Source organism: Xiphophorus hellerii, chromosome 13 (genome assembly GCF_003331165.1).
Source record: "Xiphophorus hellerii strain 12219 chromosome 13, Xiphophorus_hellerii-4.1, whole genome shotgun sequence".
Lineage (NCBI taxonomy): Eukaryota > Metazoa > Chordata > Actinopteri > Cyprinodontiformes > Poeciliidae > Xiphophorus > Xiphophorus hellerii.
The window spans coordinates 15,009,154-15,022,019 of NC_045684.1; the positions used below are offsets into that span (position 1 = coordinate 15,009,154).

General features: G+C 38.3%; 2 protein-coding genes across 2 annotated transcripts; both read right to left on the minus strand.

The window, feature by feature from the left end:
* Nucleotides 1-860: 860 nt before the first annotated feature.
* spag1a (sperm associated antigen 1a) lies at nt 861-10,865 on the minus strand. The gene is made up of 7 exons (XM_032580641.1): nt 9,588-10,865; nt 8,068-8,167; nt 6,799-6,951; nt 5,777-5,934; nt 3,962-4,103; nt 3,007-3,133; nt 861-2,926 (listed from the first exon to the last, which is right to left on the minus strand). The coding sequence occupies exons 1-7, from the start codon at nt 9,910-9,912 to the stop codon at nt 2,792-2,794; spliced, it is 1,140 nt and encodes a 379-aa protein (XP_032436532.1). The 5' UTR covers nt 9,913-10,865; the 3' UTR covers nt 861-2,791.
* Nucleotides 10,866-10,992: 127 nt separating this feature from the next.
* Nucleotides 10,993-12,687, minus strand: polr2k (RNA polymerase II, I and III subunit K). The gene is made up of 4 exons (XM_032580642.1): nt 12,599-12,687; nt 12,306-12,372; nt 11,229-11,321; nt 10,993-11,105 (listed from the first exon to the last, which is right to left on the minus strand). Exons 2-4 carry the CDS (start codon nt 12,364-12,366, stop codon nt 11,083-11,085), a joined length of 177 nt encoding a protein of 58 aa, XP_032436533.1. The 5' UTR covers nt 12,367-12,372; nt 12,599-12,687; the 3' UTR covers nt 10,993-11,082.
* Between the last annotated feature and the right edge of the window lie 179 nt (nt 12,688-12,866).

Here is a 12,866-nt window from a genome sequence, read left to right on the forward strand (position 1 = left end):
AAGTTACATACCAGTGCAAACACGAAAGATAAGTTGGTTGATTTTTCCTCCCTGATTATTGAGGAAGGTATAAATAATTTTCAACATGCCAATGGAAAAAAAATTTAACTAAAACTCCATTTAAACTGTTTTATTATGTTTTCAAAAATTCCTGTCTCATTTTTTTATTAAAATGATTTTGATCATGAGCGAGGCGTAAAGGAAAGTTACACATTAAAAGAAACAATTGTCCTGTCTACTGACCCTCAAGCCAAAGCATAATCCACAAGTCCTCTATTTAGTAAAAGAAAACTTCAACACAATAAAGAAGTTAACCTGTAAAACAAATATTACAAAGAAGAAAAATAAGAATTGTTTTGTTGCTGCTGTAAAATCTTTACTGAATTAAATGAAGTGGTTTATATATTCAGTCTGTTCGCTGTGCCACAAATAATCTGCAGCTCCAACATAAACACATATATTAGTTTCCCTCCAATGTTTTTTCATTCCCAGCTCAGCTTTGAAGCAAACATCTTTAAAAACAAACCAGCCTAAACGTTTTAATCTTGGCATATTTCATTCTAAGCTTGGTAGAAATCTCAATAAGGCACACATTATTATCCACTCTGTCTTTCCTTATTTCAGAACGCTGAACCGCGTCAAAAGTACCTCTATTTACAATATATTACATCACAATGGGGAGGATTAATAGCGCCGGCAGCTCACATATACCTTGACATTAGCCTTTTCAAATGGAGCATCCTGTTACGTAAGCCTGTGTGTGCAGACTGGAGCAGCTGCGGCGAACCGAACGCAGAGTGCAGATGGCTGTTCACGGTGCTCCAGTCCAGAGTAAACGTTTGTTCTCCTTTTTTTTTTTCGCACCGCTGATGAATGAAATATGGCTGCTCTCTCTACCAGAATAAAAACGAAAGCTGACTTCCTAGCTGGGATTTGTCACATATAAAGCTCCTAATGATCAAGCTACATTGTGTAGATCAGAGATCTCTTCGGGGTTTTTTTTTTTTTTTGCAGGTTTCCTGGAGTTTTAAAAAGTAGGAGGAAGACACCGCGTCTACTTTTAAAACGAGGTTTAGAGCTTTTGATAAAGCTTGCAGTTATCCTGAGCTGTCTGTAGTTTTGCTGCTTTAAGCTTTAGGCTGCTGGAAGACAAACTGACCATTTTTACTTCACTGCAACATTTTCCTCCTACTCTCCAATTTTGCATCATTTGCTGTATTTCAACTTTCGCTTAATAGAAAACTTTACTGGTTTGAATAATAAACTGAGCTAATAAACTGCAGTATTTAATAGTTAGGATTGAACTGGAATGTACGTAATTGACTTGAATTTGTCTGTGTGATTAAATCAGATCAAACTTTTAGCATTTTAGGGAATTTGGCATATTAAAATTATTTTTACTCACTAAATGCCAGAAGATGAGAAACTTTTAGATTGTTTTGTAATACTTTCTTCAAACTCAGAAGTTCACAATTGAAGCATTTAGTTGCCAGAGCTAGGAAATAAATTCTTTATAATGAAATAAAAATCACATTAGAGCTAGGAGGTTTAAGTTCCCGCTTTAGCAACATAAATATAAGTTTCTATGACAGAGTAGGACTTTTCAAAAAGGCATCTTCTGAGTCTGTTTGTTCTAGATGTCATAAGTTATAAGTGATTGCAAGTGTAAATACAATAGAAACATTGAGTGATCATACAGCTCAGGAAGAAGACGAGTTCTGTGTCGCAGAGATGAATAAATTCACCCCAGAACAAAACCAAAATATCTTGTAAGTTGTTGCATCCGCAGTGAAATTACAACTTTACTGATTTGAAATGAAACAAGAAGCCATTTCTCCAAAACCAAGACATAGAAACCAGATTATATTTTGGAAAAGAGCATGAGAAAACCATCCCAAATGTTAAGTTTGGGGTAGCAGTATTGATTTATTTATGAGGCTGCTTTGCACGTCACAAATTATGTTGAAACATTAAACCAACATCTCAAAACATCTACTTTATTGTTAAAACTTTAGGTAGCTTTGCAACAGGCAGTGACCTGAATCATGCAGTGAAATTGGTTACAATGTGGCTCAAGGACAACAAAGTCAACATTGTGAAGGAACCACAACAAAGCTCTGGTATCAGACTCATACAAACTTTGTGAATAGAGCTGAAAATCTGAGTAAGAAAGGGACAAGATGGCCTACAAACCTGACTCCGGTTCCACCGGTTCTGTCAGGAGGACTGGGCCAGAATGTCCCAAAACCATTGAGAGAAGCTTGTAAAGGGACACCCAACTACAGTACGAGGTCATTTTAGCAAATACAAGGAAATTTATGTAAACTCAAGTTAAAAAAAAACGTATCTTTGGTTATTCTGGCATTCAGCAAATAGAAGTCATTTTGGGAAATAAACATGATCTTAATGATAGTAAGAACTTGTCTGTGGTAAAAGTTTATCTGTACTGAACAGTGAATCTTTCTTTTATTACTTTAGCAATGAGAACATAAATCTACCGCTTATTTTAATGAAATGTTGAGTTGAGAACCAGTTCATCCTCTACTTGCTCATGAAAATACAGAAAACAGAGAAATCTAGGTGAAGAACCCAACCTTTAACACGCCTCTGTCTCCCCCTGTGAACAATGAAGCATCGCCACGCCTGCAGGAATTCATCAAATCTTAAGATTTTTTGTTGTTGTTTGTTTTGCTTGTTGTATAATGTGCAATATTTCTATCCATTACACACAGCCTTCTCTGAATATGTGGTGCTGTGTTAGTGCCGTTAAGATTCATTCTGCTCTTCCACCTCATGTGTGATCAGCTCTGTTTATCAAGCTTTGCCTCAGCAGACTCGTCACCTCCTCCAGCTCCTGCTCGGCCTCGTGGACTTTGGGGTCCAGCTGGAGGACCTCCTGCAGGTCGCGGCTGGCCGACAGGTAATCCTGGCAGGTTTTCACACAGACAGCATCAGGAAAACACAAGTACAACTAAAGTAGAACAGCGGTAGTAGCGTGCTGGTCACCTGTAGGCCCTTAAAGGCCAGGGCCCGTCTGTAATAGGCTTTCTTATTGGCTGGATCCAGCTGCAGCGCCGAGTCGCAGTCCTGCTTGGCCTCTTCGTACCGATTCAGCTTCAGGAAACAAATGGCTCTAGTAAGAGAGGAGAATATTAAATAATCATAGGTTTTTGTTTGTTTTTTTAAGATTAGATGTAACTATTGCTAAATTCTTCTAAAGGGTTGTGGGTTTATGATGCGAGTACTGTCACACTTGATGTGTATCTGATCTTGTCTTGTACAAATATGGTGCCCTCTACTGTTTGTCTTACAATAAAGTTCCTGAAGAGAAGAATCTTAAAAAAATTATCTCCATCTGTTCACTGGAGAACATTTAATGTCCTAAAAAAGCCTTTGTTGTAGCATTTCTATATATTAAATCAAAGCTATATTGATAGAGTTCTATCAGATGTTTATATACACTCATCCTGGGCATAAATATTAGCTTAACTTTGGACTTTTCCTGTTTCTGAATGGTTCTTTTTGTATTAAACAGATGAGGTCATCCCAGAAGCTTGACGCTGTGTTGCTTTGTCCAAAATCAGTTACAAACCTTTCAACTTAAACCTCATCTTTATTTAACAGCAAAATGGTTAAAGCACAAAAATAAATCAGGCTTCTGGAATGGGGCCTGAATAAAAAAATATATAATCTGCAAAAACGGCAGCTCTGTGGATGAAAATGTTCATTTTGCCCCGATTATAGAAAATATACAGTAAATGAATTTATGTTTTATGCCAAAGCACCCTGGACAAAATAACTGTTCAAATAAATCAATAAAAGTCTAAAATGATAATGCTGTTCGTGCTCATGTTGGGTCTGTGACCAAATTTGTGTCCTCAGCAAATCAAGCCGTACCTGCGTCACTAAAACACACACTTTATGACGCGAAACATGACTGTGTCTGTTGTTTTGGACTAACCTGTTTGTGTAAACAGCACATTCATCAGGTTTCACCGAGAGACACTCAGTGTACTTCTCCAGAGCCTCCTGGAAGAGGCCCTTCTTCACCAGACTGTTGCCTTCGTGTTTGAGTAAAGTAAAGCGAGCCTCTTTTCTTCTGGCTGCAGAGAGAAAAACTGAAAATTCATCAAAACCTCCCAACATAAACAAAGCAAATAAAAATCAATACTCCTATTACTGGTAATACAGAGCTACGTTTCATGAAGGGTCGGTTTTTCAACTAAAAGACGCTTCGGGGGACGACTGCGTTTAATGGATTTCACTTAAGAAGCCTGTCGAGATTTTTTCAGGGCTTACCGATAAATGAAGCGGAGCAGATGAGTCGATTCCTCCTGAGCTAGCGGTCTGCTGTGCTGAGAAAGCCTCTGCAACTAATGACTAACTAATGAAAACGCCTCAACGCAGCCACTAAAACATCCACGGCCTCGGGGGGGATAAAACATATTTGCAAAGTTTATCAAACATAATTCCATGTTAGTTTCTGCGAAGAACAACACGACTCGTCACCCTTCGTGAAAGATTATATTCAACCATCAAGGCAACTCCAACTCTTGAAAAAACGAAAAAAAAATTTCATAAATTTTTTTTGCAAACATTTCCACAGAATGTTTTTACTGTCCGTTTTGAACATTTAAAAGGTGAAAATGTGTCATTTGTAAAAAATAAATAAATAAAAAATACCTCATCGGAGCCTTTAATAAATATATCATCAGTACTACAGAAGTAGGTTTTGTAAGTCGCTAATAAAATGTTTCTCCAATATAGTAAGTTGTACTTTACTGGTTTTTATAGTTTTCTATATTTGTGCATTCAAAATAGATATTGTACCAATATTTTAACATGTTCTATAGGCTTACTAATTTGCCTCATAACCTTGTACCAGGCCATGACAGCATGTTGTGACGTTTTTGCTTATAATGAGAAAAGTAAACAACTACAGGACAAAAGTGTGTGGTCTAAAAAAACATATTTACAGTAGATAAATAATATCTGAAAGTTGTGTGTTGAGCACAAAAGAAAAGAAGTCCAGCAAAGACCAGATATAGAGCCTGAGAGATGCATCAAAATCTTTAAAACGTTCACAGAAGATTTTGAGAAACACCAGTCTAGACATTTTAAAAACTTTACAAGAAAGTCTGGCTCCGTAGGAGCAAAATATCTTTGTACTGAAGGGCAATTCAAGACTTTGTTGAAGCCTGAAAAGTAAAGTGATTCCCCAGGAAGAGCAGCAGCTGTTCTGCGAAGGAAACTCATTAACTGATCATGAAATCATCTGTCTATGTCGCTCAGGGACTTCCTTTCTCCAGTTAGGATTTAGTTTTATTTTCTTTATCAGCACAAAAAAGCAAGTTATTTCCATGTTTGTATAAGTTCTGCTACAGACACACATGATGTATTGAAATGCGTTTTCATGCAGCCTCTGAGTGGAGCCGTCTGGGCTGTTTGAAGAGTCTGAACCCGGAGGAAACCCGACCTGGATTGTTCCATTACAGCAGCACTACAGTCTGCGCGGATCGGCTTCTCTCTGCATTATTGATACGACTCTAAACACACACACTGTCAGCTGGAGCACCTGCGATCCTACTCTGCATTTACACACTCGTTCTTTGTGAATTCTGCTTTCTAATATCACATTCTAATGTCATTTTCAACCTACTTCACCACTACTTTCTTATTCTATCTTTCTCAGGGTGAATTTAACAGCGTTCAGTTAAGTGCTGGTCATATTTACACAATGTCAGCTGTAAGTTAGGGATAAAGTGATGTAGCCAACCTTCCTCCTGCGCGGCCCTGGCGGCTCGCGCCTGCGCCGCCTCGACGCTGACTGGTTTCTCTCTGTGCTGCTGCTGGACGGCCAGCGGGACGACAGGAATCTCAGGAAGCGCTTCTCTCCATCCAGGCCCGTCCTGCTCGATCAGCACCTTTGTGATCCTGGCAGATAACAAGCAGGGCAACGCGACATAAGTGTTTTCCCTTAGTAGGCAAACACTGGAACCACTGCGGGGTTTGTTCGCTCAGCAGTGATAAAAGGTGTAGCTTAGTGGAAGGAGGAGACGACGACGTTTGATCTCTGTGCAAAAATTGTCTAAATGAAACTAAATGGTGGCTATTTCTCATCTGAGACGCGTAGAACTGCTACGTTGGACTTCATTAAGAGGTTCAGAGCGGTTAATAGCTTGTAAAGATTTACTATAAATCGGTCAATGTGGAGTGAACTGTCCTCAAACAGTGCAACAAAATCAACAGAACTTTATGACATTAATTTCAAAATAGTGTCAATAGTGGATCTAATTCAGAGGACTTTGTTTTCCAAAGTGAAAAAAATTACAGTTTTTCACTCAGTATCCCAATAAAACAATAAACAGTTTTTAAGGTAAGCCTGGACGTCATATTAAAGGAGGAGCATCAGTTTTGCATAAAGAAGTTAACAACTTTGAAATATAGTAGAAATACAGCCCTACTACCCAGAATGCAAAGCTAGCTGCAGGAAACTGAAAGCAAATAATTATCTCACATCTGCAAAGTTAAAGTTAGTAACAGTAGATAGTATTGTCATCATAACCTGCCACTGAAGTTGTGGTATGTCACCTCACTATCAGATCAGAGATGTAAACAGACTCCACTCCAATGCAATGCCCACACATTACATCAAAAGTTGACTAGATTTTCTTTAGTCCACTGAATAAAACTCATGAAAGACACAACATTGAAAAATACATTCATTCATTTCCGAGTCGGTCAAGACTCTAAAACTTGACCGACTCGGAAATGTTTCTGTGTCTGTGCTGATCCAACCTGTGGACGCTGTCATGAGCCGCCTGCACTCCGGTGTCGATCTGCAGCACCGTCTTGTAATCCACGTAGGCCTTCCTGTAGTGCTCCAGTGACTCATGGGCCATGGCTCTGCGCAGCAACGGCTTCAAGGAGAAGGGCTGCAGCTCTAAGGCCCTAAGAGGATCAGAGAAATTCACAGACCGGATCAAGCCAAGTCCTTCACTGTGTGTGTGTGTGTGGGTGTGTGTGTGTGTGTCAGTGTCAAAGGTGCAACCTGGAGCTAGTTTCATTCAGGAGTAAACAAATAAATTCATCCTAAACTAAATGATGTGGAATCGAACCCAAAATTTTACACTTTGCCTCCAGAATGCAGCAGAAACAATATGAGTGAGTTGGAGTATAAATTCAAACAAATTTCAGGTTATAATTCCGTTAATTAAATCCAGATTTTTACAGTGACACTCAGTAAAAGATGTATGCGCCAAAACTAAACGAAGAGAAAAGGATGAACTACAAACACATAAGAATTGAATACAAAAACAGCCATCGATGCACAAACAAACATGTAAACCAAATAATCCAAAAAGAACCATCTTACATTATAAAATAGGGATTTTTTTTTTTTTTAGGCTAGATACTGTTGAAATTTCACAGTGCGGTTTGAAAGTAATGACTTCGTAATCTCTAAGTGTTGTCATTTAAAAGATTTAGACTGTGAATCACATTCTGTTGCTAAGGCAAACGATTTCATTTTTGTAGCTGCTTAAAATCACCTCCATATACTATCCCCTTCCTCCTATTGTGTACCTCAAAGTTCTGTATTCGGGCCCCTATTGTTTTCGTATTACATGCACCATCTTTTGTATATTTTGAACTCTTTTACCTGGCATTTCTCATCACATCTGTGCCTATTATAATCAATGATATGTTTCTTTAAGCTTCTCACCAGGTTTATGGGTAACATTGTTGCAACTTCTTATATTAAGACACTTTTTTCATGTTGTCATTGTGCATGTTGCACAATACTTTGTGATTTTATGCCTAGAAATGTGCTGTAAACAATTTCCGATGTTGTCTTTGTTTGATTTTGAAAATGTCTTTAACGATATGAAACACTGAAGTGCATGCAAAAGTTTAAAAAAAAAAAGAAAAACAGAAGAAATTTGTTTCACAACATTGTAAAAATTCATTGTTACTTTCTTACTTTGTCTTCTTAGCAAAATTGTATTTAATTAAACTATCCTCTAATCATAACAGAGATATAAAAACAATGAAGATTTGATCACACACTTGTTGCAGTCTTGAATGCAGTCGCCGCTGTTTCCGTCCTTCAGGTTGCAGGCAGCTCTGTTGGAGTAGAGGATACTCAGATCTCCTGGACTGTCAATGCCTGCAAGGAGAAGGGTAAAAATAATTCATCTGACAAACCAGATTCCTAAACATCCTTCATGTCTTTATTCTTAAAAGCAAGTTCTACGCAAGGGAATAAAAACACTTCTTTTAAATATTCCTCCACAAACTGATAACACTGGCTCACTTTAATCAGTTAAATCAGTTTAAAAATGTGAACAAATTATTGGATGTGCTCTCAGCTCCTGGTGTTGAGTGATTTCTTAATTTTCTCTCAGTTTCTTGGCAGGAAGCAGAACAAGACTTTTTAATAGTACCTTTGCATGCAAAACAAATGAGATAGAGATTTTGTCTTTTAGGAAACAATAAGCTATTACTGCTAGTGTTTTCCTCTAAGTGCCAGTTAGCTTGGAAAATTATGTCAACTTTACTTTTTTAAAACCCTCTTGAAATGATGTAGATGCAAAGTCACGAAGATAAGGTTTGTGCTCTTAAATTGTTTCTACATTTTTAAGAATAATTCAAAAAGTGTGCCATGCATTCTTGCTAAATCCCCTTAAGAACAAAACTTTGCGGAACCATACTTTACCGTTACAGCGTCATTAGAGGTTTGTTACTACCAATGTTGCAACTAATTTTCCTTTCAGAGTAACTCAAACTCTGCAAGATTGGAAGGAGGCAGCAATGTCCATGTTATGCCCCTCATTCCCAGTTGGATGTAGGTCTGGACTTTGGCTAGACCGTTTTAAAATAAGAACATGATTTGATATGCTCTCCAATAGCTTCTCCATCCATCTTCCAATCAACCCTGACAAGCTTCCCTGCTGAAAAAAGGCATCCCACACAGCATCATGATGCCACCACCGTGTTTCACAATGGGGATGGCATTCATAAACTGGATTGTATTAAGAGGTATTGGAGTAAATGAAGTCCACAATTGTCTGAAGATGTTTATTGAAATGAATTTGAAAAATGCAAACTGTTTTTAGTTGTAACATGACATCTGCATACATAAGTCACCTGGGACACATGATGTCTGACAGGTGAGCTCAGAGTCATATTTACTCTGTATTTGAATGCCAGGGGGGCACAGTTATAATAAGCAATGTCATAATACAAAGCTACTGTTTTATGCAGTAAACTATGAAGCCAAATTACATTCAGAGCCAACTCTAATCTTATTGCCATTGGGAGGTAAAAAGAGCATCAATTTAGTGAGCCATCCAGCTGCTGCTTATAGTTACAATAAACAGTACAGAGAAATAGACTAGTATTAAAAGCCCACTTAAGCTATTATCGCTAAATATATTTATTTTTAAGCAGAAATCCCCAAAATATTTGAGTTGCTAAGATGAGGTCAGTTTAAACGCTTGGGGGTATTAAAACGTAATTATGACAATTTATCAAAGTGCTAAAGAGTTTTTTTTTTGTCTTCTGGGTTGATTTGAACTGTTTCTCACCTGCCTCAGAGCATCCATCTATAGCCTGGGTGTACTTCTCCAGCGCGTCTCCAAACTGGCCGTTTTTAAAGAGGTAGTTCCCCTCATTCTTCAGCCGGGCCAGGTGAGGAGGCAAAGCTCCGGCCGGAGCATCCAGGTAACTCCTATCCACCCCGGAGCTGTCCGGCTGCTGCTGCTGCGGCTCCTCTTCCCCACCTGCCGGGCTGTTTTCTCTCGGAGCGCCGTTGGCGACCTCCTTTCCGGGAGCTCCGTGAGTCCGCGGGTTGTCCCGCCTCGGCGTCGCTCCTCCGCCGCTGCCGGAGGGTTTCTCCTGCGCGTTCCCCATGGCTGCACTCCCCTCCGCAGTGCGTCCAAACTCTTCCTCCCTCCCTGCTTCTCGGTCTCGCTCAGAGCCGCAGCTACATCCGTGGACTGGCAGCGGGATTTCTGCTGGACACACCTCCGATCGGAGGTGTCAGAAGTGACGTCAGAGCGGGTGGGGGTGGGGTGAGCCACAGCAGTGCAGAGATGCTGCAGCAGGCAAAGTGATGGGGAAGACTCGTTGCTGAAGGCATGGGCGGTGCTAGCATGAAAGAGGGACCACTGTCCGCGCCACCGCTCCCTCTGTCAACACTCATTTAGCAGGCAAAGCTATTTGTCAAAATTAATTAGAAATACGACACAAAGTTGATTAGATGACGCCACAACAGCACAGAAAATCCAGTTTTTTTGTTTTCTCACTACAATTGAGCCCTCGTACATGTTAAATTGTGTTTTCAAGAAAGTTTGCTTAGCATAAAACAAAATAGTAAAGCTCGATCAATTAAATATCCAAGATTTTAATTAGAGATGGTCAAATGAAACCCACATCCTTTAGCATTTAAAGCACCTCAAAAGTTTCCTTTAATTTACCATCAAATTCTAACCTGTCAACCGTCAGTCACTGCCAGATATTTTCATGACTATAGTTTAAACAATGTGCTTTAGCTGGTTGTAAGAGTTTTTTTCTGTTTATTTACTGCGTTACTAAAAACAATCTGATTTTGTTTTTCATTGTGTTGCTCTTCTGAAAGTCCACCCCTATTATAAACAGGGGCAGACAATAAATAAATTGACAATCTTGGTATAATACCCCTGGATTATCAGCAGGCACAATCCGGACAACCCTTTTTCAAAACCTGTTGGAGGTACAAACTGTAGCGCAGAAAGCCCAGCAAAGACTGTACTTCCTGCAACAACTCAAGACGTACAGCAAGAACAGGAGTTGTGTTTTTTTTTATATTTTACACAGTGAACAACTGTGAGAAAGTCATTTGATCAATTTCTGAAAAAATTTTTTAAAAAAGGAGAACATTTTCACACGTTACTCCTTTGTAAAATTAATTTAAAAGATTTTTTTTTTTAAAAAGAGAGGGATAGCGGATGCCAGGCTTGAGAGACTGTTTATTTACATGGTGATACACAAGAAAAACAGTAAAAAAAAACAACAACTAAAGTCAAATCTGTCTTCTCTTCTTCACCGGGCATCAAATACAACCACTGGGTTTAGAGAATTGAGGAAATGTGCAGAAAGAGTAGCAGTGAATTTACACATCTGATTTTAATATGAAGCTAGAGACATCTTATGGCTGTCTCCCACACAAACACCCAGGAAAAGGATACATCTCTTTGTTCTCTTCTTGTACATGATCCTGTAGCCACACTCTCTGCATCTGATGGGATCACGAGCTTTAATTTCATTCTCAGTGTGACATTCTGCAAAAAAGAAAGAAAGAAAGAAAAAAAGAGTCAGATCGGTTCCTCCAGCATGATCAGAGGCATGACACCATAATAAAAACATCAATTATCATTATAGACAAATAAGACTCAATTAATTATTTTAAAGCTAATTGAAGCTAATGTAAATAACTAAAAAAATGTTCAACCTTGAAGAGATAACATTTCAGATTCAGACACTGAGATTTAATACTATTTTAGATACATTTATTTAACACATTGCTGTAATTAAACAAAAGTGAATAATGTGTCTGCAACAGTTACTCAAAAAGTACAAGTAGGCAATTAGACATTTCAAGTTCTGGTGGTGATACAACTTCAAAAAATCAAAATCACACACACTGAAGCTTAAGATAATATGGATGTACCGCTGATTGATAAATTCCTTAATAAATTCCTTTAAAAAAAAGATCATGCTTTTTACTAGAGATGTATGATTCTGTACATTTAACGTTACCCCTTTGTTTAAGTGAAATGAACTTTTAATAATCAAGAATCCCAAAAATATTTTAAGAATATTTTTATACTTCTGATTTTGTGGAAGCAAATTGGGGGTGGGCCCATTTCTGCTCCAATTAGACACACCAGAACATAATCAAGCACCATAAAGAAACCTGAAGGAATGAGTTTGGAGCGGAGGAACTTGAGTGGCCTGAACGGAGTAATTTGAGTAAATATGGAGCAACAGTCTGCACCGACCATTGATCCTCTGTAAGTATTACTCCTCAGACTACAAGACATAAATGCCTGAAATATTTTTACTCTAAGTGTGACGAAAGCGTGAATTCACTTTGAGAAACGAGTGATTAAAAAAAAAAACATTCAACTTTTTAGATGTATGTGTGCCTCACAATTATTTTCTGTACAGCTTAATATAAATAAACAGCGTTTATATGTTGTACTAGCTTAGCTAGCCACCTCTAAACATGTTTTTCCATATAATCGGTAACGATAGCTGATTACCTCCACAGATGTAGATCATCGGTTGTTGTTTGGGCGGCTGTAGATCTTTCTGTGCGTCCATTTTATCCTGCAAAAATAGGGAGGAAACCTCCTAATATCGCCACATACGAACTAATTTTAGCACAGCATGCTAACAGAAACAGCATGGTGCTACTTATAGGGTCAGTGTACATCAATCAGCTTATTAAGCAAACTACACAATTATTTACATGCTGTTACTGACGCAATTATAACAAAGTACGTCTATAGTAGACAAAAGAAAGGCCTAATGATAATAAAAAGTTCCTGTTTACCTTTCTATATGCTAGCTGTTTACCCCTACTTTTGACTCTCCATGCGCACAAATGACGTCGTAGTACTTTCCGGTTTTCTTCTTTGCCTTTTACGGCAAGCCATTTTAGACGCACATTAGCGCCCCCAGCTGTACTAAGACGTATTTAAAAATGATTAATAAATGTATAAATCTTACCGGTGTAAAATGTGTATCTAAATGTAATGTGTTAAATCTCTTCAATGCAAAAAGAAAATAATTTTCAAACAAATGACAAAAAATAGATTTAA